The sequence below is a fragment of the Lytechinus variegatus genome, chromosome 18, assembly GCF_018143015.1.
Source record: "Lytechinus variegatus isolate NC3 chromosome 18, Lvar_3.0, whole genome shotgun sequence".
NCBI classification, from domain to species: Eukaryota; Metazoa; Echinodermata; class Echinoidea; order Temnopleuroida; family Toxopneustidae; genus Lytechinus; species Lytechinus variegatus.
Genome location: NC_054757.1, coordinates 1095736 through 1123672, shown reverse-complemented (window position 1 = coordinate 1123672; position 27937 = coordinate 1095736). Strand labels below are relative to the sequence as shown.

General features: G+C 34.8%; 1 protein-coding gene across 1 annotated transcript in view; it reads right to left on the bottom strand.

Moving 5' to 3' along the window:
* Positions 1 to 704: 704 nt before the first annotated feature.
* The window catches only part of LOC121431670 (5-phosphohydroxy-L-lysine phospho-lyase-like), a 41132-nt gene continuing 13899 nt past the window's right edge, over positions 705 to 27937 (bottom strand). Inside the window, exons 4-13 of the mRNA XM_041629316.1 lie at positions 26437 to 26596; positions 24556 to 24630; positions 22943 to 23036; positions 21725 to 21838; positions 18402 to 18484; positions 16751 to 16851; positions 15003 to 15127; positions 11800 to 11954; positions 9155 to 9244; positions 705 to 7783 (exon numbers count right to left, since the gene is read on the bottom strand). Of these exons, the coding sequence (XP_041485250.1) occupies positions 7339 to 7783; positions 9155 to 9244; positions 11800 to 11954; positions 15003 to 15127; positions 16751 to 16851; positions 18402 to 18484; positions 21725 to 21838; positions 22943 to 23036; positions 24556 to 24630; positions 26437 to 26596 (1442 nt within the window). The 3' untranslated portion in view covers positions 705 to 7338. The remainder of the gene's footprint in view (positions 7784 to 9154; positions 9245 to 11799; positions 11955 to 15002; positions 15128 to 16750; positions 16852 to 18401; positions 18485 to 21724; positions 21839 to 22942; positions 23037 to 24555; positions 24631 to 26436; positions 26597 to 27937) is intronic.

Below are 27937 nucleotides of genomic sequence, written 5' to 3'. Positions count from 1 at the left end.
TTGCTCATGCCATTTTTCTTTCTCTCTTTCTTTGTGCCTTTGCTCATGTAAGCAAGTCTCTTTTCAAAGCTTTTTTTAATGATTAATGCAAATTCACCTACTCAGTTTTAATTCTATGATTGCTTTTTGTTCGCAATCAATATGTTATGCCTTTGTAATTTACTTTTTATGTACATGTTAACCTGCCTTGAACCAGTACAGGTTCATGGACCTGGTTTCGATTGTTACTCTTCATTGTTTGACTTTGTTTATTTGTATTCTGCTTTTCTTTGAAATAAAGAAATGATTACAATAAAAAAATCACACACGATCATGAAAAGAATACAGAAATAAGTCATCTGGAACAATTAGAAAAATCAAATTCATTCATTTTACATTACATAACATACGGGGCAGCTTATGACGTCACAAAGCCAAAACTTAAAATTCTGATAACTTTCTTAATCCTTAATGGATTTTCCTAAAACCTTCGCCAATATTTTTACTATTTTTTTTCTGCTATTTTTATAACAAACTTTTCTTCAGGGTGAACTTCCCCTTTAAGTCAGCTTTGCTGTAGACTATTCATGAATAACATTCCACTGTGTCTTGAGTTTGTCCAGAAAATCAGATAACACTTAATTTGGGCCATTATACTATTCCAATCTCCAATCTGCCAACAGAGAATTCCGCAACATGTACAATGATTAAAGGACACTCAAATCTTGGTTTTGATCCATAAAGTGTAAATTTATTAATTTGTGTGCACACACATTGTTCAAAATCATGAATATCATGATTCAATATATCACAAAAATACTCTCTCCGTCTCATAACGACTTCAAGATTCCATATCGATGTCGAGATGTCACGCCAAAGCGGAGTTAGGCACTACATATGCGCGAGAACAATATAAAAGTCTTTTTCATTTAGTGAATAGGAACTTTTGTTAATGACCCGCAAACACAATACAATTCAATCAAACATGAACTTTTATGCACAAGATGCAAATTTTCCTGTATGCAAAGTAGACGAGGGTCACGCTGCTGCGTTCTCTATGCTAGTTGGTCAGAAAAAAAGTCATGACAATGAGACGAAAGGAGTAGTTACTGCATGCATGGAAGGAAACTTGATGAACGTAGTTGATCACTTTTGTTTCCTTCGCATCCTACTGTAGTATTTAATGTTCTCAAGAATCTTAACAGAGGTGTGATGTTAAGTCACTTGTGACACCATTTAAGGCTAAGCGACGGGACTCATTCTCGCACATGCGCAGTGCCTCTCTCTAGTGACATCATCAGTGGCATCATCACATCCTACACAGACTGAACCAGTCAATATAGTAACGGCCACAGTCTGCCTCCATAGTATACACCAGTTCACAGGTGCCTTCAGTAAAACAATTCCAAATACATAAACATTCAAATAACACACTTAGCATTTTAAGATGATAATTGGTAGACAATAAAGGGGTAAAATAATGTTGCTTTTTTTTAAATCCCTCTAGGCTCTGGACATAGTTTGCTTCATGTACAAACATATTCAACATGAATCAATGAATAAGTACATGTGCTTGATGCATTACATAACATATACAATCATGTATAAACAGATATACAATCCCTAAATAACATTATTTTGTTTGTATTCCAATATCAATGGTAGAGTAAACCTTGTGCTTATAAGACACGAACAAGGGGATTTATGGCTTTACATCTCTCTATAAAGAGGCTTGCAATATTGATTAGTATGTATAGCTTAGGCCTAACAACTAAGAAATGAAATAAATGCCTTTACCGTAACTTACAAGTAACTTCAAAACTCACCCCAAAAGTTGATGTTATTTTCCCAGTCCAAATTTCTTAACTTAAAGCTATTCCTGCTGTATTATTTATAGTTTTTCTATTTATAAAACAAAACGTCTTATTAATTTTACAAAACAAAAGCAGGATTACATCCAAGCAATTCATCTGAATATGGTTTCTTCTGAAGAATAACAAAGAATTATAAACTTTTCAGGAAAACTGATGAGCATGAAACAACATTTCATAATATCATTCAAAATTTATCTAGCACTTATCACATCAGAATGACATCTCTAAACTTTGTACAGATATATTATCATCACCCAAGTCACTGGATTCTAGCTTATCCGCATACAATGTATGCACAATCTCCACTCCCTGGGGAGTATTACAGAGAGCTGACCCTCCGATTGCTATTAAGCAAACAACATTTCCACATGTGATGTGATCCATATGGCGAGTGTAATTTGAGAACAACATTTTATCGTTACTTTCTTTCACGGTCATTGCACGGATCAAGATAAAATAACAAATCATTAAGATTAGGGCCCTGTCTTACAAAGAGCTATGATTGATATGTTAAACTTTAAAATCCATCAACGTCATACTTTCATATAGCAAATATATAGATATTTTTTTCTTTGGAAACAGAAGAGACACCACATTGTCAATACAATGACGCTTGCAAGAGTAAACATTACACTTCAAAATACATGCATTCTTGGCTTTGCTGGATTACCCTAATTATGAATGATTTGATCAATCGCAACTATTTGTAAGACAGTGCCTAGATTATATAAGTTACACGCATCTTTCCACCTTTAAAATCAGTTTGCCATCTAGATACTAGATGATTATTTGCTTTCCATATCAAATTGAAAAGTAGTACAACTTCTGAATCAAAGTCTTTAAATCTAAGTCTCCTTTGTTGAATACTCTAATTAGCACAATATGTGATTCCAGTCTGGACGTCTATTCTATATCTTTGGTTTCTGATTATATTTTCACACTTAAAAAAAAAACCAATAAAATGGTGGTATGAAAAAACCCAATAAAATGGTGCCACGATGTTAAGTGCTTTATCTTTTGATCTGACTGAATTTTTAAAAAAAAGTGAGCAACTAACATATTTTGCACTTGAGTGCACATTTGCAACAAGAATACTTGTCAATATTTACATAATTCAACTTTAGCTATAAATATGATTTATTATTAACCGTATCAGACATCTGAGCAGGGCAACTTTGAAACATTGTTGCCTGCTTAAGACTGGGATCAAATTGACGGTCAATAAAATTCCAATTGTTTATCCACGGGCCCAATTTATTGCCCGATTCAAGAAAGTCAATGAGAAAATGCGTGGAAATATAGCTGGCAATATCCGGGTATTCTACGTGTTTTTGCACGCGTCCTTGAACCGCGCAGTGCTATACGTCATAATGGTAATCAAGTGAAGACACCGCTGGATACTGCGTCCCCAGGCCAGGGACGCGTCATTTCAATTACGTCACAATGGTAAAGTTCAGAGGCCCAGTCTGCTCAACATGATAAACTAAGATTCTCATTCTAAAAATTTAAAATATCTAGATTTTAACGATTTTTGCTCTAGATGCCTGATTTGGTTAATAATAGCAATATTGACTGGCCTGGGGGTGAATGGACATATATCGCCCTCACTATATTGATATCACCCTCGTCTGCGACTCGGGCGATATAAATCTAGTTTGGGCGATATTTGTTGTATCGCCCCGAGGCCAGTCAATATTGCTTTATTCGCTCGACACATTTCACTCCTTTGTAAATTCATTCCAAACCAGACAAGCAGCTGTTGAAATAACATCTTAAAATACACTGAATCTAATATCCATTTAAAAAAAAAATGTATCACGTCCCATTTTTCCAAATTAGATGTATTGTGAAAATTCTATAACATACATGGAAAATATTCTCAAAAAAAAAAATTACTGATGGTTTAAATCTCTGCCAAAATTATGGAATGCCAAAATTATGAAGAAAAAATCACAATGCATGTATCCTAAAATTCAGTGTGGTGCAAGAACGCCCTTAACACCAAACTTTTGTGCATAGCATGCACGCAAAAACGTCCTTCGCAGCACATATAAGGGCATTGTGTAAGGGTGTTTCTGCACTGATGGGGTGCGCAAAAATGTTCTACTAAGGACAATCTTGCTAATGATTTATATTTTCTCAGCTCCATTTGCATACTTTGATTGTAAAGAGAGTTACAGGTACTGAAGTATAATTCCTTGAGAGTTGTGTATAGTTTACCTTACCAGGTATATTCTATTCAATAGAGATTTGAGTCACATTTTGGCTACCCATAATTAATCCACAAATTGAGACCAGAGTAGAGATTTGTGTCACATACGGCTACCCATACTTCATGAATCAATGAAAATTTAGACCACAGTAGAGGTTCATGTCATATTTGGCATCCCATAGTTAACTTACAGATTTAGAGCACGGTACAAATTAGAACCGAGTTCAGAAACGGGCATGCATCCAGGTCCCTGGCAGGCTGAAGATCAATAAACAGTCTTTATCAAAACCAACTGCTTTTATCAAACAAAACACATTTTCACTTCTTCTCATGCACCTAGCACCATTCAGTTAACAGCAGAACTGCTGATTTTTTTTTCAAGATTCTGTACATCCAATATAGTATTTTACCATGAAAATTGCCAATTTTCGTCGCAAACATTGTTGGTTATTATTGATCTCCAGTGCTACATTTGTCTACACACATCTCTATTAGTTCTTGGTTGGTCATGTGTGTTAAATTGACTGCTACTTATAGTTGCAGGTAGGAAAATGCTATAAACCAATGTGACGTAACTGTGTCACAAATACACCTGTATAATGAATTTAATAGCTTCAAAGGGAAAGTTCACCCTGACATTAATAAAGCTGAATGAGAGAAACAAATTAATAATTGATGGGTGGCAAAGAAGAATCAATTTTCATTTGTAATATCGCATGTGAGTAGCTCCTCCATAAATCAGACAACTTAAATCCCATTAGTTGCCATTATCAAATTCCTCACGTAGACTGCATGAATACATCCAAAGATACTACAAGGGGAAGATTGGACACTTCAGCGATTTTTTGAAATGCTCGATAAATGCTCATGGGGTAGGGCGCCCACTAGTTTTGAGTAAGTACATGTAAACCATCGCACATCGGCATGCTGCTTTGTATAAAATACATGGGGAAAATCAGAAAGGGGATATTGAAGAGGGCGCAAGGGCGGCGCATGGGAATAATTCCATATTTTTATTACCAAAAAACCTCTAAAATGTATTCATAAAAAAATTTGAAATGTAAAAATTGTATATTCCTTCAACCCTTCACCATTTCTCTCATATGTTTTGTACACAACCATATGCAAAGGTAAAAAAAGGTTGCTACTTACTCAATGCTGTCAGGCACTCTTCCCAAGCGTTTCACTGCGCGCTCTACGTACTGTCCAATCTTTACCTTTTAGTATCTTTCATACACCCCCACAAGTGTGAACAAAGCAATGCCTCTTGTTACATAGAGGAGGTGTGGGTAGACCATTTCTGATTTTCTGAGAAAATGTAATTTCATGGAATTCTGACATGAAAAATGGAAGAGCCGATCACATCTAATGTCAAAATTCGAAAGACCTGTAGTTATATTAATTAGGAAAATTTTTGCCAAACGTTTGAGGAGCAGAACAAAAATAATTTCTACCTTTTTAAGCTGAGCATCTTTTATGTGCACAAATAAGGGTGTTCCACAGAACCATTAACCTTAATTGTGAAAATTTCTTTTTTTTATCATATATACAAGCCTACAATCCTATTAATCTTTGAAAGTTTAAAAAACATACCAAAAATCCTCATTCTCAAACTTTTAGTGCCACTTTAACCCTTGAAAAATCATACTATAAATAGGATAAAATCTTACTAACTGGCATCTCTGGTGCTATTATACCCCTACCTCAGAACGATAGTTTGGGGGAATATGCTTACCCACTTATATTACTTTAATAAACAAGCAATAATGAACCTATTTAGTATTACATCAGTTATGTTCATAAATTGAAATTTGTGTTATATTGAACCCTGATTTTAGCCATTCGTACATCCCCTAATTAATTGCTCTGCATATACAAAGAATGTTAGAATATGCCAAGGGGCACTAAGGTGTGCTTTGGCAGGATTTTTTTTAATTTCAATGAACGTCATGCTTTTATATGTTTAGTTTAATACTCTATAACTATCTTAAATGTAAGATGTAATAAAAAGTAAAGTAAGAGGTATTAATGCCTGAACATATTAAACGATCAATATTGCAAATTGATTATTACACCTCATGTGATTAATATACGATTGCATCGGTTTCTTTGGACAATTCATGGATGATTTTTTAAACCAGCCCAAACCAACAATAAGTCGTCCAAAATGAATTTTGAGATTTTTATTGAATTTGAAAATGCACATCCTAAACTTTGAAATGATATATAACTTGTCAAAGTTAATCAACAATTACCCACACTAGTACTTGATTGAATGCAGAAGAAATTCAGCAACATTTAAAAAAAATTAGGAGAAAACAAAGATAGGGGTTCAACCAAGCATGAGACATGCACACTGTGCAATCTCAATGAAACTTACAAGCAATCCACAAAAACTTGCGTCAAAGAAACTCTTGTAACTTGAAAAGAAACTCTTTTGAAACTTGAAAAGAAACTCTTACAACTTGAAATTTTGACAGTATGAAGAAGAAAATTTACCCTGGTAAGCTTTTTTCCCTCTTTGAAGACCAATAGACTGTTTTATTTATTTACAGAAAACCTTCCCTGGTGACTTATTTTTGGTTTTGGGGATGGCTGGTCACATATTCAGGCAAGAACTAGAACAATGTAGGACCAGACAATAATAGAATGATCTTTACTAATGCCATAGATAATAACAATGATAATATGCAATGGAGCTTAATACAATGTTTCTAAATGCTGCATACTATTACCCAGTATTAAGCACAGCACGGCTACCCTATTCGGATGCTTAAGCATTCCAGGAATTCCTCCTCCGTGTACCCATCTACTTCACCTGGGTAGAGAGAGGCAAATGTAGATAAAATCCTTGCCAAAGAATGAAAGTGCTGGAGGCTTAGCCACTGAGCAACAGCACGTTTTCATGCTAAAATTTAAATTAATGGAAACGTCTACATATCAGATATAAAGGACCAAACATGCCTATTGCTTTTGAAAAAATGTAATACTGTTTCTATACTTCACATCCTCAGTTGTATAATTATTGTTTCCTTTATATATAACAACATGTCAAATTAAAAGATTCCACACAATACTTAAATAAAAATATATTATGGATTGATTCTCAGACATGCATAATGATCTTTGTCAACCCTTTCTATATAATTGCTGCTTGTTTAAAGAATAAATGCCAATAGTGAATGAAAAATACAGAATAGGAAAACACAAAAAGTTGTGGATAGTGCATTTCAACAAAGAATAGAATTGGAAGTGTGTTGCTTATATAACAGATCAATCCATATCATCAAGATTATAAACCCCATCCTCTTCTTCCTCTTCCTCAGTTGTAAATTTCATCTTCTTCGTAGACATTGCTGGAGCATTCTCTGTCTCCTCATCACTGATGACCAAGGGTGACTCCACGCCTGAAGACGATGTCTCAGGAGACAACATGGGAGCCTTCCGTTTAACCCCGCCTCCTCCATTGACCGCTTCATTCTCTTCATCTTCTTTGATGTCGTCAAGTCCCAACATCTTGCTTTGCCACTCTGGTTTGCTGAGATGATGGCTAGCTGAAATCTTGAGGGGGCCTTTGTTTTCAAGCTCGGAGAAGACGGTGGTCAGGGCTTTGATGAGGTCATCCACATTGCCTTCATCGAATACCATCGGAGGCTTGAACTTCAAGACATTCTCAAATGGTCCCTCCGAGCTGAAGAGAATGTGCATTTCTCGTAGCCTATCAAGCACGAGAATAAAAGATACAATGTAATGGTAGAAGAAGAAGTAGTAGTAGTAGTAGTAGTAGCAGAGGTGGTGGTTGTGGTAGTAGTAGTGGTAGTGGTAGTAGTTGTGGTGGCGGTAGTAGTTGTGGTGGTGGTAGTAGTGGTAGTAGTAGTAGTAGTAGTAGTAGTAGTAGTAGTAGTAGTAGTAGTAGTAGTAGTAGTAGTAGTAGTAGTAGTAGTAGTAGTAGTAGTAGTAGTAGTAGTAGTAGTACTAGTAGCAGTAGTAGCAGCAGCAGTAATAGCTGTAGTAGCAGTAATAGCAGCAGTAGTAGTAGAAGTAGTTGTTTTATAGTACGGATCCCAACAAATATGAGATTATACAGTGCGTCCCAGAATAAACGAAACCGAGATTTAGCGATCATTTATCATAACTTAATCATAAATAGAATATACAAGGTTATTTCTTATTCACGCATGAGTGAGCAAAAACAATTTGAAGAAAGGATACCAAAAACTCATTTTGCGGGGGGTATCTGGGTTTCAAAAGGAAAACCTCATTTCTCAAAAGTTCAATATCTGCTCTTTAATTTGGTACCTCAATTACTGAATTTGGTCAAGAAATAAAAAAGTTCTGGTCATTTGAAATAAGGCTTGTATTTCCATAATTTCATGAGATAAACATGTTTTCACCGGTTTCCCACATAAGCTTTCGCATGGTGAACAAAAGATTTAATGCATGGCTGATCGTCAACAAAACGGAGTGTCGAGTGAGTTAGAAAGCCAGCCTGGAGAACCTCTTCATTTTATGAAATTATTGAAATTAAAGCCTTATTTCAAATGACCAGAACTTTGTTATTTCTTGACCATTTTCTGTAATTTTGGTACCAAATTAAAGAGCAGATATTGAACTTTTCAGAAATGTGGTTTTCTTTTTGAAACCCAGATACCCCCCGCCAAATGAGTTTTTGGTATCCTTTCTTCAAATTGTTTTTGCTCACTCATGCGTGAATAAGAAATAATCTAAGTAATATCAGATGAAAGAGGGGATTCTAAGCTTTAAATTGGTAGGTCATTTGTCTATTTTATTTATGACAAAGTTATGATAAATGATCGCTAAATCTCGGTTTCGTTTTTTCTGGGACGCACTGTACAATTTACATGGGGAATACTGCATATTACTTTTCATGTGCGATGACATCATAATGACCTACTTGCGTGACAGCTTTTTATTTTTATTTTGTAAAGAAATGTGTGACATTGACCATCAGCCCGATAAAATTAAAGGCATAATAATTGACAAATCAGATTGCAGGGAATTTCATACCCATTCAATAAGTTATTATAGTAGTAAATCTTATAATAATGTCAGAAGATCATAGTCATACCTCTCAATGATATATGCTGCTTCGGCAGTAGCTGGCATCTTGGTATTTCTGTCTTGGACAAGTTCAATACCACAGAACATTCCCCATCCCCTATAAGTGAAAAACAGAGACAAAAAAGGGGGCGATAAACAGAATTTAGTTCCACTTTGAACATTATTCATTTTTCTGTTATCTTTTAAAATAATGTATTAACAAAATATTGAAGACCAAGTAACAGACAAAATTAATAGCTAGTACAATAATTCAAAGTAATTAGTCACTGGATGAGTCGTATTAATGTGCAATATAAATGGATATGACATATGTTTCAATGAAATCGATAATTTAATAAGTTGTAATTATGTTTGTATTTTTTTTTTTGATAAATATACATTATAATTCACTTTTCTGTATACCCATTTCCAATCCAATATCCTATTCTAAGTGATAATACCAATTCTCAATTCAATTTACATTTCATATGCTCTTGGAAATTAAATTTACAGCCGTCTTTTATTTTACATTCTTTCTTTTCAACTACATTACCAGTCACACTTCTTTGGGGCCTTTTTGCCTGTTTCAGTCGGAGAGCAATAGTGTTAGCTGTTGTTCTGTGGTTGGGGGAGGTAGAAAGGTGTCGGGAAGGTGTGACTGGTACTGAATGTAAAGTGTATGTGCAATATAAATGGAAATGTAACATTTTTGATGAATTTAATAATTTAGTAATTTGTAGATATCATTTTTGTCAATAATTATATATAATAATCCATTTTCTGTATATATTCAGTTTTAATCCAACTTTCAATTCTAATTGGTATCAAGTCTCATTTCAATTTGCATGTAAATACTCTTATTTTGATATGGAAATGAAATTTACAACCGATTTTAAAATTTGTATCAATCCGCTTTAATTTTGAGGTAATTTCGAGTTTATAATGAATCTTCACCATGCATCCCAATCAAGCCTAATTTTTTCTTAATATAAACTTCTTTCATAAATTTGGATGTACATTTGAGTTTTTTTAAGTTTTTAAACTGTTGATGCATTATTTTCATATATTTTTGAATTCATCTAATTATGTTAAATTACTAGAATTTTTCGAGAATACAAGGCTACTCAAATATGCACTCCGTGAAACCTTTATTTTTGCAGTTTTTTCCATAACTTTCTACACGATATTCAAATTTTTGCAATTTATTTCTTAAAACACTATTCTTTATACCAACAATTTCGACTTCAAGTAAAACTATATATAAGTTCATACTCATTGGTTTATCATGTCTCAAAATTTTACTGGAGTATCATATTAATTGGTTATTGGACATTTCTTTAAAAAAAAATTGTTTATTTTCAATGTTGTTGCGGTTATGATTTACATCAAATATTTCACTGTTTATGTTTATATATTATGTTTTTACTTTGTAAATCTTTCTCAATTCAGCCACTGGCTGCGATGAAATGATAATAAAACCTTCAATTCAATTCAATGAACTTCCTGGATGTGATCAGGATGTATTGGTTTTTGGGGAAAACTCAACGATTCTGTAATTTGTAAACTGCGATAATCCGTCGACACTAAACTAATGTCGCACTCGCGATCGATCGATCGGTACACACGTACGGTATACAAAACCCAGGCTATACATTGTAGCTAGCCACGCTCCGGGGCGTGCAATTGTTCGAAAAACAATGGGACAGGGGACGTCTATGGGAAAAGTGTGGTTGTGCAAAAATGCGAATGAAACACGCCTACGGATGTGCAATAATGCGAACGTAACGCATGAAGAGTTAAATGGTAGGATTGGTATATGATCTATGAATTGAATTACAAAGTAAATGAAGTAAATGTATTTTTTGAACTACTTCACCAGCAAAGAATTTCCCCTATATTTTCATACAGAGAAGTAGATTCTTTAATGGGTAAAAAGTGTGACTCTCCCAAACACGGGACTGATGGCTTTAAGTCTCCTCTGAAAGACAAGACAATTTGAGTAAGATGCCTTGCCATAGAGCATAATTGTTATAATTGGTAATCTGTCAGTTTCTTACTTAAAATCTATATGTCTGAAAAAATTTCTCTCCATACTGAGTGAGTACATTTGTAACATGAAATCGACATTACACAAGCCCCTTATGCAGCAAGAAATAGTTTATGACATAGGGAATTCTTTTGCAAGATACGCAAGTTAAGAAAAATGATTTTAGATAGGAATGTAAGGTGTGGCATGGGAATCATGCTTCCAATTTCTTTGATGACGATTTGATAATATTTTTTGTTATTTATTCATTATACAAGTACAGAATATAAATCACTGGGAACATAAAATCAATGATTTGGGGGTTTTAATGTGTTCAAATTTCTGACATTCATCTACCGGAACACCGGTTTCGGGAAAGAAAAAAAAATCTGACATTACTTAACCCAAGACCAAGTGGGATTAGCCAATTATTTGATAATCTGAAGAATAAATTAGATCAACTGCTAGCAGATAAGTTGAAACCTATCTCTTGTTTTCATTGTCACTATCCTCCTCATCATCAACATCATTCTTCTCCTCCTCCTCGTCATTATCATTATCTTCATCATCGATATCATCATCATCATCATCATCACCATCACCACCACCATCATCATCCTCCTACTCCTCATTATCACTTAACCTACCTGACGTCGCCAATTATAGGATATCGCTTGGCCAGCTCTCTGACTTTCTTCATCAGGAGATTGCCGGTCCTGGTAGCATGGTCCTGGAGTTTGTCATCACAGATCACATCAAGAACGGCCAAACCAATAGAACATGACACAGGGTTCCCACCATACTGTCAATATATAGAGGAACAAAGATTCCATGAAGTCATCATTGATCTTCTTTTATTCATCAAAGTGGAAACAATCATTATTTCTATATTCATATTCAAAACAAGAGTGTCACAGCAGCGAGCACATATTACGCCCGGCTGTAACTCGGAAAATGGAGTTGTTAGTCAAGCAAAAAAGTGGAAGGTGGCAACTTGACCTTTGACCTCAAAATCATTAAACCTCCTGGGATCCATGCTAGTATCATACATACAAAATCATATGAGCCTAGAATAAATTAAACTGAAGTGATCGCATTAACAAGGAAAAGTTAACGGATGGAGAGACAAACAGATAGACGGGTGGATACCGAGCGCGATACCATAATACGTCCCATCTTGGATAGGTGTATAAAAATGAATATGGATATCATGAGCCAAAATTTATGATAAAAGAATGATAAGTTGCCAATTCCCATTTTCAAAACAGGTATTTTATTGTTTGATAGCATAGTCTAGAGGGAATAAATCAGAATCCCATTAAGAACGGTCAAACCAACAGAACACATAACAGGGTTCCCACCATACTGTCAGGAACATTGCTATCATGAAGTCAACATTGATCTTCTTTTGCTCCTCAAATTTGCAACAATGATGATTTTTCATACCAGATGGAGTCTCCTCAGGGACCTGGTAAACCAGTACTTTCTGTTCCTTAGTAGAACATCACCATCTCTTGTATGTTTTGTTTTAGTAACAGGAGAGGCATCCAGCTGTGAAACTCCTTTTTTTGCTTAAACCCCCCTTTAATGTATATTGGTAAGCGTGGGCACCATGAGAACATCAAATTTAAGGCTTGATCACACCGCCACAGCGTTGTTGGAGCGGTCATGGAGCGGAGAGAAAAAAATCACCACTGCTCGCTACCGTTCACCATTTTCGATTTCGATTTTTTTATTTTTTTTTATTTATGTTTTCGATTGTTTCCCCAATTTTTTGAGCGAAATTCGGCCCTCTTTCCCTACCGATCCACGACCGCTTCAACAACGCTCGGGCGGTGTGACCATGCCTTTAACTGATAATAAAGCACTGTACATCTCGATCTAGTAAGTTCATGTCAATCTTGCTTAGAGGCTTGCACGGTGATGTTAATGAAAATTTGCGAAGTAATGAAAATCTTCACGGAAAAGTTATCAGATTGTTAACACAGATTTGCAAATGTGGGACAGTGTACTTTCATTGCTTGGACATAAAAAATACCATGCTTATTTTGCTAATTTCTCAGTAGTTGGAACACATTTAGGTTTTTTTTTTAGACCGGGGGGAAGGGGGTGTATAAAACCAACAACTCAAATCATAAAATCTTACCATAACTTCTGAAGTTTCCTGATTCTATTTAAACTCATTTTGACACTGAGACCATGGCTGTAATTTATGTTCTATTAAGGTGCGCTTGAAGAGAATCCAACAAATGACTTTGTGAATCAAACAAATAACTTTGATCAAAATCAAACTAAAAATTTTCTATGGCTTCCGAAACCCTAGAAATGATTCTGACATGAATCAAAAAATAATTTGTAAAGCTTCCAAACCTGGAGCAAACAAATTAAGTTGTACAACATATGCAGTGCGTGCCCCAAAAAACAAAACCAATTGATGATTTAGCATAACTTTAAAAGTTTAATTAACAAATACAATAGACAAGTAATCATTCATTCTAAAACTTATTCTCATCTTTCATTTGATATATGTTGATGATTTCTCATTCACACATGGTGGGCAAAAACAGTTTGAAGGATACCAAAGTCACTTAGCGGTTGGTATCTGAATTTCAAGTAGAAAATCCCATGTCTGAAAAGTTCAATATCTCAATCAAAGAGAATAACCCAGAAAAAGCGAAGTTCTGTTTCTTTTAAATATTGCTTACATTTCCATAATATCAAGCAAATGTGTTTTCATGGTTTGCCTATCATAGCTATCGCATTGTCAACAAAATACTTTACACAATGGCTAATCGTCTACAAAAAATCGTCTACAAAAGTTTTGGGCAAGTTTGACAGCTAGCCTTCATTTAAAACTTATTTGAATTCAAGCATTATTTCAAAGAAACAGAACTTTGCTATTCCTGGTTTATTCTCTTTAAGTTAGGTGTCATATTAAAGAGCAGATATCAAACTTTTAGACATGTAATTTCCTTGTTGATATTCAGATACTGTCCATCCCGCAAAATGACTTTTTAAAATCCTTTCTTTGCATTGTTTTTGCTCACTCGTGTAAATGAAACATCATCTACATTACATCGTATGAAAGAGGAGACTCTAAGCTTTACAATGATGTGTCGTTTGTCTATTATATTTGTGATAAAGTTATTCAAAAGCATCAAATGCCTGCTCTGTTTTTTTTTTTTTTTGGGGGGGGGAGGGGATGCACTGTATATCTATACTGGATGTCAACTGGAAAAGTAATGAAATATCAGGGGTTTTACAGGGATTTCTGGGGACCGTTTCATCAACATTTTTGTCCGACAAGTTGTCGGATCTGACATCTTTCCTTGATTCTGATTAGCTAAGAGGCACTGTTACTATAGTAACTGTCGGATAAAATGGGACTTGTCGGATAAAACGTCTGACAAGTCCTTTCATGAAGACTCCCCTGATGATATGAGAGAATCCCTTTAATACTCTAATAAATCAAGATATATATATTTTTTTTCTTTGTATGAGAGATTTTAAGGGGGAAGTCACTCTTATATCAAGATAGTTTGATAAAGCAGACAAATAAGAGAAATACATGAATGAAGGTTTGATAAGAAAACCCACCATAGAATATGATGGTTTGGATAAATGAGGTATCAAAAGTGCAATCACTGTAGTGTAGTAATATTGAAGAGCCGTATGTTAAGCGCATAGAGCAGTTTTAAATTGAATATGCATTATTTAAGCATCAGTTTTTATTATTATCATCATTAGCACTGTTAATACACCAAACAGGTTTAACCCATGTGGTATAAGACTATAAGAGAAGTGGACCGCATGCTTGTAAACCAAATGAATATCAATGAAATAAACCTACCGTGTTGAAGTACTGATGATTGCCCTTCCCGAGACTATCTGCAATTTCCTTCGTCGTGATGACGGCTGCTATGGGATGTCCATTACCCATAGGTTTACCCATCGTTACAATATCTGGAACAATGTCTGCAAAGTAACATTAATATGGACTATGATAAAATAGTAATAATAGACATTTATATAATGCCATCTATCTAGAAATAATTCATTTCAAGGTACATTTTTAATTTTATTATCATTATTATTATAACCCCAGCTTTAGCTCAAGCAGCCTTTCAGCGTTCAAGGAATTAATCCTACCGGGTACCCATTCACCTCACTTGAGTTGAGTGCAGAACAATGTGGGCAGATTCCTTGCTGAAGAAAAACACACCAAGGCTGAGATTTGAACCCACGTCCCTCTGATTGGAAGACACAAGTCATAACCACTAGACCACAACGCCCCCAAGATAAATAATAGGGTGCCTGGGTATTACTAAATTGTGAGAGAACTTAACCATGTTCTTAGGGTGAATAGCAAGGTAAAACATATAGCAGTTGTGGTAACAAACTAACATTTTGAGTTCATACAGAATCCAATAAAGTGACAATCAAGTGTGTGTGAATACAACACAATCCAACTGATTCTGGCAGCAATATGGAATTGTTGAGAAATGGACAAAATAAGCATGTCATTCCTGCCAAGAGTCGGGTTCTTTTCCTAGTAATAATAGTACACTGTCCAAAGCAAAATGTGGGGAAATTACTTGTTGGAGTTTAAAGGTAAATGCTAGTTTTGGTAATGATATCAAAATGAGTTCGTACAGAATCCAATGAAATGACCACCAAAATGTCTGTTTGTTTAAATAAAACGTATGTGCCAAAGGATTCTGGAAGAAATTGTGTAATTGCTGAGAAATCAGCAAATAAGCACAGGATTCGGGTAGAGCGTCAGGCCCGACGCTCTAAGCAATAATTATACATTGTCCCACGTGCACTTATCTGTGTTGGGGATCTTCGGTGTGAACATTTTTCAGCGTAGATTTCAAGATTTCACAAAGTTCAGTTAATGTAACTGTACCAGATCTAGATCCTCGATGATATACTGACAATTAAGCCTTGTTTTACAGACTTTCTCATGAAATCAGTGTTTACTGCAACTACTGGAATTTCTCTTTAACTACACAATAGCTAGGATTGGAACCTACGACACTCTGATTCAAAGTCAGGAGACTAATCCACTAGGCCACAACGCTCCACTCTGTTACATACCAGTTTTCGCAATCGCAATGGGGACGGATTCTCCAACATAGAAATTCTATTGACAATTCCTGTCAAATCACAATGACCAGCTGAGAGGTCTTTGTCAAAAATTGTTGAACCGGGACAGCTGATCATCCTGAGATTCTGAGCTAACCCAAAATTACAAATATGTAATTTGTCCAGACCCCAAAATGAAACTGCCAGTTTGATTTACCGATTTTCAACAAGACTGTCAAGAAGAGGGATTTTGACAATATATTTTCTATCGCTGTAGGAGTTGATCTGTTGTCTCACGATAAAGCAAACTGGTTATTGCAACCTTTCAACTACACCTGTGCACATTGCCTGACGAAGACTAGCAGGTACAGCCGAAACGTCGCAATATTCTACTACCACGATGATCATCATCTTTCGTACTAGATTTTCTTTCTGGCAGAATCTGTACCTATTGTGAAATCTCGATTTTAACTCATTGTCACAAATGATTTAATAAAGATTGGTTCTTACCATCGCCTTGTGTTTGGAAAGCCCAGAAATGCGTTCCTACTCGGCCAAAGCCAACCTGAACCTCATCACATATCGTCAACCCTCCAGCCTCTTTGACATGTCTGAAAGAAGGTCGCAATTAACATCATCAAAAATATATCACTTGTTTATTTCCATTAGAGAATACACATATGTACAGATAAAAAGACGGAAATACCGAACTGATTAAAACGAAACAAATATGAAATAGAAATATACACAACATACAAATAATTAGGAATTATAATTAGAACAAAAAATGGAAAAAGGTGCATCCGTGAAAACCAATGAGGCTTGATAAACTAGAGGGACGACAATTATTATTATACCGGTTTCCCAATGGATCAGACTCAATCAGGATGGACCAAAAGCTCCCAGGCACAAAAATCTCCATCCACCCACCGGGAACCAATGCATACCAGGCAGTATGCAGATCACACACAAAAGCTGCTGCTATGTCAGACAATTCCCAAAATACCATCACCCAGAACATATGATCCACACACCACCATTGCAGTATGCAGACGCTCCCAATGGGTGAACAGATCTAGATAGAAGAGATTTTCATTTCTGACTGTTGCTTTATGATTGTGCAAAAGTGCCAATTTGTTGGGCCCCTAAACATTTTGCAAAGAACACAAATTAAATTTTTGTAAAACAGCTTAGTCTAACAGCTGCATTTTATGCGACAAAAGTGTGTTAAGATATAAGATTCAGCACCTTTGTCAAATCATTTGCATTTTAAGTCTAATTTTGTCGGCGCAAATTTCAAAATTTTCTACCAGCGGACGTTTTCTACATGAAGAAATGCTTATGCTTTGCGATTTGTTTTCAAACATTGCATCATTACTCAAAGCTTTGTTACATGTGCAAAACGTTTGCAAAATGAGTGTTGTTTGCAAACACTTCACTAAAGACTTTGTCTATTTAGCTAGTGATTCTTGGATCATTCACTAGATTTCACATTTTGTTTGCATATTCTTCACATGTGTTGTCTGGCTGTTGTCTATTCATGATACACCCAAAAATCACATAAGCTTCCAGCAAACCACGAGAATTGTGCTACAACTTGATTGGCACAAGAAAACATTATCTGAATTTTTGACTTTGCCACTTTTTAAACATTCTCATCTTTTGCAGAGCATTTGTGATCTCCGTTGTTCTAAGTAATGTTGCCTTGAAAAATCATTCAAGAAAATCATTCCAGATATTATTCTTGAAATTAATCAAGAAAATTATTCAACAAATTATTCTACAAGTTAATCAAGTAAATTATTCAAGAAAACAAAGCATGTCAGTAAATATAATTACAATTTGTAATTCAATAAAATGAATAACATCAGATCTTTGTAATATTTATTTCTAAAAAAGTGTGGAATTTTTTTCAAATTTTTATCGACTCTTAATGAAAATTTAAGTTTGGCAGTAATATCAAATTAAGAGTCCTCTCTCAATGATGTTATTTTTAAAAAGGCCCTTTTCATCATTTCTTTTTGTTTCACAGTCCAACTAGCCCTTTGTGAGTAATATAGTATTGACGAGAAATCACCCCTGTGCAGATGGTTTTAACTATGCCCATGAAAGCAGTAAATATATGCATATTATATCACAGTTTGTATAATGAATATAATACCTGAAAGCTTCTCTCATATATCCTGGAGGGTATATAATCTGCCCTCCACAGCTCTGCATAGATTCTAGAATAAAACCACCAATCTGAAATGAAAATAAAATGAGTTTGAACATGAAAACAAGTGGAATGCCTCTGGCCGTCTCACCTGCATCACGCGATTCAACATAGCAGCAGTGCTGACTTTGAAAACTACTATGACTCGCACAAGATGTTCAGTGATACTTGGTTACTCTTATTTCCACGTTTTATGAACTAGACCAATTCACTTACAGAGATAGGATGGTAATTTAACAAATACCCCCATTATGGCCAAAGTTCATTGACCTTTGACCTTGGTCATGTGACCTAAAATGCGCACAGGATGTTCAGTGATACTTGATTACTCTTATGTCCAAGTTTAATGAACTAGACCAACATACTTTCAAAGTTATGATGGTAATTCAACAAATACCCAAATTCGGCCAAAGTTCATTGACCCTAAATGACCTTTGACCTTGGTCATGTGACATGAAACTCTAATAGGATGTTCAGTAATACTTGATTAACCTTATGGCCAAGTTTCATGAACTAGGTCCATATACTTTCTAAGTTATAATGTAATTTCAAAAACTTAACCTTAGGTTAAGATTTTATGTTGACGCCGCCGCCGCCGTCGTAAAAGCGGCGCCTATAGTCTCTCTGCTATGCAGGTGGGACAAGAAAACCATTCAGACATGCTACCTCATTAGCTATGCCAATCAACAGTCTTATTCATTTTGTTTGTCTAGTCTATAGCGTTATTTGACTTTTCAAATGACTTTATAAATGACTGGTGATCCTTTTGACAGCTAAATCCAATTCATTGTTTATAGTCAAACGTAAACTTAAACATACTTTTCTGAATGATTATGCAGTTCAGGCAGCAGTAGATATCTAAACCTTTCAGCAGCTCCATTTTACCACCCTACCTCCCTTTAAAACAGGTGTGCTACAGATGTGATTAAACCAATTGGTTTACTATACCTGTATAAACTTTGGCTTTTCTTTTCCTTGTTATTTTTAATAACTATATAGCCTTATAGCTTATCTCCTTCTTCCATTGGGGCCTATAACTCACAAGATCTGCTTTCAACTTAGGCGCTTCCATTATTCACTGATTTAAATTGTCATTGCGTAAAATTCTGTCTCCAGAACCATTTATTTCAACTCAAGATAATCATGTTATCCTCATGTCAAGCATGTAAATGTCTGTATATGAATTATGGAAATAAACTTGTGAAACTTGTGAAATCCACATCAATGAAAATTTGGGATTTCATATCATTTACCACAGGGTCACCAGTCATAACTCAAGTCATGCCTAACTTCCAAACTGCTTTATGACACTACCCCTGGCAATGAACTGGGGCCTATTGGAAAAAAATTTGTGACATGAAAGAACTACATGTAACATGAGACCCAAATACCTATTTCTGATTGATGGAACATTGAGTTATGTTCTATTTTTCTTTAGTTGTGTTTAATCAGAGATCTTTCTTGAACAGCGCCCAGGAGAAACAACGATTTCCGAAAATTACTATTTTTCAAATTCTTCTTGAACATCCCAGTACTCAGAAAAGAAAGGTATATCATTAATACAGTCAAGTTTATCTATGAAATGAATCTAATTTTGAACAAACTTCAATTTTGCTTGAATGTATTTGAACCATTTTAAGAATTCAAACATGGAGACAAAGACCTCACTTTTAAATAAAAAGCTTTATGAAACATAAAAAAAAATCGCCATTGGCCAATTTTGAGTTGGAGCAGGTGTATATGTAATAAAATGAAACAACACTTTTTAAGATCTCTAAGCCCAATCCAAATTAATCATTTAAACAAGTAGGGATTTAGGGATTACTCATGTCAGAATTTGTCCTCTAATGATTCCAATGAAGTTTAAAACAAGGGAATTTTCCTGTTCCTAATATATCAACTTATGTGCTTTATATGAAATGCTCAAAATTAAATATGCTTGTCTTCTCCACAAAAGCCACTTTGTAGGTAATTCCTTGTCTTGTCTTTTTTTCATGACAATTAATAAGTCCCAAAAATAATTTTTTTTAATCTTTAAGTCTGATTTGTGCTATATAAAAGCTGAGAAGTACTATAATATTAATAATAATAATATAGAGTATTTCTAAAGCAACAAAGCCACATTGATTATGTGCTCAAGGAGCTGAAATATACTTGGTATATTATTATTACCCCGGCTGTAGCTGAGCGGCCATGTAGGTGCTAAAGCATTCAAGGAATAAATCCTACCGGGTACACATTCATGTCATTTATTATCATTTTGTATTTGTAAGCATAATTTCTGTTATATAAAACTGAGTAGATCCCACTATTATCATTATTTTGTTAGTCTAATTTGCACAACATAAAGCCAACTGCAGCTATCACTATTATTATTTTGTAAGCCTAAACTTCTATAAACACTAATAAAACAAAGAATCACTTTCTTGTAAGACCCTCATGTTTTCCTACCTACCTGTCATTATAATCTTTATGGCTATAATTAAAATCTTTTTTGTATTCAAGCAAGAATTGTTTATATCAAGCATATAAACGGTTTCCAGCACATTGACCTCTTAAATCAGTGTTACATGTTGACCTATCACAGGTTAATCACATGTACATTGTGTGCACAGGAAGTACTTTAGGGTAATTCAGGAAATTTCTTTACAATTGGAGCACAGGTCTGTGGTTACTGTAAACAATCTATACAGAGAAAAGTTACTGGGGAGTGATTTAGCCCTGGAAATTCCCATACATCCCAATGTCAAAGCTTCTCCAGTCTTACAGATTTAGGCAGTAATTTGTGAAAAGTAGCCAACAAAAATAATCAAAAAATAGTAATTTTTGCCTGAATCTACATTGTCTTTGCCCCCCCCTTCATATACTCAATAGTCAGCTATGGATATTGGTTCAATAAAAAACAAAGTGACATTTAATGTTATTGGTAACCATATCAAGAATGCGAGCTATTATTTTTGTAGCTTAGTCCCATATGGCTGATTAAAGGTTTAAAATTTAATATCCTGTGAAACTTTTCTTATCGTTAAAAAAATTGTTTTTAAACTGATTAATTTATAATATTTTGTAACACTAAATTTCTTTATTTCAACAGTCCATCGTTCTCTGCAAACAAATAACTGGCAGGCAGCGGTAAAAAAATATATTACTGCTCCGCCACTGGCATAAATCTGTGACGGCATGGATTCACAACACTGGCACCAGCCTTTATGTATTAGCAGGTTTCAAATGTTGCATCACAGATCTAAGCTTGATCGGAAAATGCTCACCTTTCGGCCATTAGCCTGCGCCCTTGAAATGACCTTCTTGACCTCATTTGCATATTTCTCGCCAGCATCCGCAACATCTCGATACTTGCCTCTGTATGTATCAGGAACAGGAGCCTTAACAAGAAAACAAAGAAAGTATATTTTAGGGCATACAAAAGATAAATACAGGCAATTCCATGATATAATTCAACTTTATGCATCTTCGACCCTACCTTTTCTTCATTTCCTCTTCACTTCATGAACTAGAAATTTTCAGGAATATACATACTTCATAGACTAGTCCATAAATGAAATAATGAAGAGAAAATGAATTATGGAATTAAATGGAGAAATTAACAAAGTATACAATTATTGATTGATTGTTGTACACTCATCTCTGATATGAATGCAGAAATAAACTCAATGAAATAAAAAAAATATTGCATACAAGCCTTAATAATAATAACAATAATAATAGCGGCATATTTACCCAGGGTAGCCAGTTCAAATCCGAAAACTGTTCTCCCAGCACGCCCTGCTATTATTATTACCCCGGCTTTAGCACGGCTACCTTGACCGGGTGCTCCAGCATTCAAGGAATTTCTTCCTACCGGGTACCCATTTACCTCATCTGGGTTGAGTGCAGCACAATGTGGATACATTTCTTGCCGAAGGAAATTATGCCATGGCTGGGATTCGAACTCACGACCCTCTGTTTCAAAGTCCAGAGACTAATCCACTGGGCCACAAAACAGGAAATAGATATGACAATATTTGTGATGCATGCTAAATCATCTATCTTCCAAGCAGTATAACAGGATGAGCACATTAGTTTTAGATATATATCAATCATCTGTAAGCATACATCAAAGAAGCCAATGGGTTTACACTAGCTACCAGGGCCCTGCCTTACAAATAGTTACGATTGATCCAATCAACCTAAACTGTATGGAAATCCATTAATGTATAATAATAATAATAATCCATAATAATAATAATAATGTCATAATTTTTTTGTACAGAAAATTTGCACAATATGCTTTGCAAACAAAGAGAAGCACACTGAATTTTCAAGAAAACTATGAAAGTATAAATCATACATATTTAGAAGAAAAAAATTGAACAAACATGCATTTTATATGTTGACATTGCTGGCTTTCCATAGTTGTAGTTGATTGGATTAATCACAACCATTTGTAAGACAGGGCCATGAAGAGAACCAAGAGGAGGAATACTTACAACATGAATCCATTCTTTCTTCCCATCCATACTTGGTTTATCAAACTTATACGGACTGATGTCTATTACACTGACTGTATGTCCATGATATGCACTGTCAAGAAATCACAAGAACACTTTGTATAGGAAATGAATCTGTTCAAAACATAACTTTCACCCTCAAAATATTGAGGGTTATAGCAAAAATAATCATACAGTGATCAAATTCTAATAAGAATTTCAATCTGTATCTAGATGAAGGTACAATAGGTTTTTAATGAATTTTTTATCCTTCCTATAGGCTCTTATAGGGGGGACAAAATTATGTATTAATTCAGAAGCACAAACCTGGGTCCCGTAACACAAAAGTTAGCAATTAATCGTATGCTTGATTGACTACATCGTAGTCAATTCAATCTTGTAGAAAAATGTTTTACGATCATTGCTTTGTGTTACGGGGCCCTGGATGAAGCAAAGTTGGTTTCCAATTCTGTAATGAAAGGTTGAGGTGAAAGCTTCTAGTAACAAATATTTTCATATAAATTTATCTTGTCTTCTTATGGTTAAAGACCATCAAAGCCCACTTTTATTTGGGAGGCAGTTTTTCAAATTTTAAAAAATCTCAAGTACAGGACTTGCATTTATCCTCACTTTCATCATTCATGCACTTGGCGGCAACTCTTTGAAAAGTTCAACAGTCTTTAAGAATCAAATCTCTATGATCTGAATATTCTACACCTATCAAACCTTAAAGGGGAATCCAACCCAAATGAAAAGTTGTTTTTAGAGGAAAAGGATATTCAATCAAGTTGATGCTTGAAGAAAGTTTGAACAATATCAGACAAACAATATTAAAGAAAGTTATTAATTCCTTAAAATGGTCAAAATCGGTCATCAGTATACCCAAGACTGAAAATTCGTAGCATTTCTGATGTCATAGTGATGTAAGGCAAGGACTAACTCTTCCAATTACTTCAATATATAAAATGGCTAAAATGTTTCTTTTTTCAAAAGTTTTACTTCAAATTATATTTTTTTCTTTCATGAGGACAATTGTGCTACCTGGATTTACATTTTAATTACTGCCCAGGGGAAAAGTTACTTAGGAGAAAACCACAAAATCCTGATAATTACATGGCCTATGGGAAAGTTGTCCTTGTCTCTTGTCAAAATTTACTTACACAGTTGCAAATTTGAAATTTACAATAGTCTTAGGGATCTCCATTTTAAAGCAGCCACAACTTTCTTATTACTTGTCCGATTTCTTTTTAACCTCCATTATTCTGTTTTTCTTATTTTCTCTTCTCCAACAGCTTATAACCAATGTTGCATTCCCTTTTAATGAGATGAACAGTTTAAGAATTTGTCGCTGGAAATAAATTGGGGAAAAGAAGCTCAATGTATTGAATTTAATACACCATGGAAGGTCATGCCAAAATGTCGAGTTGCAAATATACATTTTTCATAACTAATCTTTAAAAAAATTGTAATTTCAGAAAAAACAGATATGTCATCAAAGATTTGAAATTTACTGATGGCCTGGCAGGATATCTATGTTCCTAATTTAGGTCACATTTTTTTCATAATTGTATCACAAAAACGATGATTTCAGTGAAAGAAATATATCAACTTACTGATCTAAAATGACCATGTCTGATGAGCCTGTGTGCCGATGGACCAATCGGAGAGCTAAATCGTTGGCTTCCGAGCTAGATTGTAAATTTAAAAAAAAGACAAACTATATATAGAAATATAGGGAAAGAAAGAATATATGTGTACATGTATGTGGGAGAGAGAGAGAGACAGAGTAAAAGGAGGACAGACAGCTACATGTACATGTATATACATGTAACAACAGTGCTTCCCACAAAAAAGGAAGCCCGTTTTAGTGATAGATTTCACAATTATTAAAACATGTCTTTACTAATTATGAATTTGATACTTATGGTGAGAATGGAATCTCATCTTTAATTTGAGACCAATAGTTAAGCAAATCATTCAAGCATGGCAGATTACAAACAATAAATATTGAGGCATATCAGAAACGATTTGCTCAGAAACTCACGTGTGAATCTGAATCCACTCTCATTTCAGGGATCGGTGAGAGAAACTTAACAAAGAATACAAAAGAAATGCCAATGAGGCAATCATCAAATTAAGCAAGGTTGTCCTATCAGGAACCAATGTTGTTCAAATTTTCCTGCACAACCTAATTTTGACATTAACATTTCAAACTCGTCTAGCTCATTAATGCAAGAAGTATTCTTCACATATTTGGTACTGAAATGTAGAGGAATAATTGAACTGTATGATGATGTATCAAATGAGATGATTCATTTACCTTTGAAGAAAAAGACGTAGGAATCCCAGTTTCCTTTTTTTATGGGACACACTGTATATTACATTTTCATTATTATCAAAGTTTACTTTTTAAATGAAGAACTTAATGTTGACATTCTGAGCTAATAGACCACTTCGTAGTTACATCATGGGCAATTTTGGTCAAATGACCTTTCATTTCTTTCATAATGATAGGCAGATTTCAATGTAAGATATTAGGTAAGCCTGCCTAATACATAGTAGGATGAAGAAATACATGTAGAATAGACCAGGTGACTAGAATAGCACACAAACAAACACTCTTGCATTTCTAATTAGAATGCACTAGCATGTTGTTATAACAATATACTTGGCCAACTGTGAAATACCAGCCACTAGTGGACATATTGTTGTTTTTTGTGGATATAATGAAAAACACAGTTCTCAAGTCATCAGAGTTGGTGCTTATCTCATTAAATATTACACCACTATGTCACTTAAGTACAAATTATCTTCTTCTGATCATGCACAGAAAGGAACTACAAACTGGCTTATTTGACTACGTACAGGTATGTACATTTTTGTCATAAAAATATTAACATAACACTTTTATATAACGGGAGCGAAGCGAGCCATATCTGCAGCTCCAGTAGACCTACATGTAGTCTGTTATGCAGACTCCTTGAATCAGCTGTGATACACACACTGCAGATGTGGGTCTACAATTGTAGACTAGAGTTGTCCTTTAAATGTGAGACCCTAAAAATTTAAGTTCACCTTTCATAAATTTACTAAATATTTCAATTATTATTTTAATAACTTATTCATTAACTATTCATCAACTGAAATGGGGCTTCAATTACATTTTGAAAATGTCATTACACTTTACAGCATAAAAAAATATTCCAATTATAAAATCTGCCCACAGCATCAAGTGAAGAACAGAATACATCTTTGTTAAGAGCCATCAAGCATATCAAGAAAATTACATAGATCATTTGCATAACTCTGAGTAGAGGTACTTAAGGTTTGATTGCTTTTAGAAACATAAGGTGAATGAACATGTGTGTTTTTTTAACTGCCCTCTTATTGGTGCAGTCACATTTCACCTACAATGTCCATACGGCGAGTCAAAAACCGCCATTTTTATAATTTTTGCACAAGATTCCTGGATGCGGTTCATATAGATATTTTACCCTGAATTTGTGAAGAAGCATGTATTGAGTTTGTCTGGCAAGGTTTGAGTAAGACGTTTGGCATATAGGACCATCTGATCGTAGAGGAAGCGTGAGTTTGTGTTTAATACTGACATCTGATCAGCTCCTGCCTTCACCACCCGCGGGTTGCAATGCCCAACTGGGAAAGCAAAATAAAATTACAAGATGAAAGATGATTTTCTTTAGTCTCTGCTGGGACTGAGTCAGAGCATCCTGTCCCAAAGGTGCCAGACCGACGCTGACAGTCAGAGGTGCACCAAGGAAATGAAGAAAAGACAAAAGGAAAGGAGTTGAAATAAGTAATAACCATACAAAAGACCCGGTGGGGTCACTCAATATCAGTGTTGTAGTCAAGGCTCAAACCTCCAAGGCCAAGGCCAAGGCTTTAATACCCAAGGCCAAGGCTTCAATAACCAAGGCTGAGGCCAAGGCATGGAAACCCAAGGCCAAGGCCAAGGCCTGAAAACCTCAAGGCCAAGGCCAAGGCATTTCAATTGTACAATATATGGAAAAAATTAGACAACAATGCTTAGGCGGCATACATGACACACAGGACCAAATGTATAAAAGGTGTGAGCGAGCAAAATTTTTTACCCTTGTACATTTAAAACGAAAATAATTTCATGATAGATCATGTAGATTTAGACATAAAATTAAAATAAGTATATAGTTACCTTCGTACATTTAATTATTCTAGGCGATTTCACATTGCAATAATTATTATTACCAAGGTGATCTGATCCTGGCATGCCCATTCTTAACATACGTCTTTCTCCTCTACCTGGGACAGGGGAGGCAGAATTTTTTTTTTTTTTGGGGGGGGGGAGGTCAAAGCCAAAAATGCACTTACAGTATAAGTCAAAATGAGAATTTTGGTGCAAACAGATATTTTCAAAATGAGGTTATCAACTGTGTGAAGAAGTTGTGTGTTTTGTGGAAATTAAGTTCAGCAAAGCTTTTTTAAGTGATTTCTAATTGATAAGACAGATATTTTGATTTAGGCTTTAATTTCCCGTTATAGAAAGCATAGCGAGCAAGTAGTTTTGAAAAAAAAAAAATTTTGAAGTTGTAAAACTCGATTTTGGGTCAATTATGGTGCTAATCACTGTTTAAAGGGCATCCTTGCGAGATGTTGTAATAAGATATAATAAGAAATGAAATTTCGAGCTGTTTTTGTAATCATGGAATAGGTGTGCATCTTACTAAACAAATTAACGCGAGCACAAAACACAGGCTGAAATTTTTACTGACCAGAAAAGGAAGCTATTCCGGACTGCATTTAGTGACTCATAAATAGGATACATAACTCACCAATCAAATAATGCGAGCGCAAAGCGCGAGCTCAAAAATATGTAATATTCCGACCTAAACACTAGACATTCTAAGAATTTTTTTGGTGTAAATTGAATGCGAACCTTACTTAACAATAATTTATGCAAGCACAATCCAAAATTTGTTGATTTTGAAACCTAAAATTTTG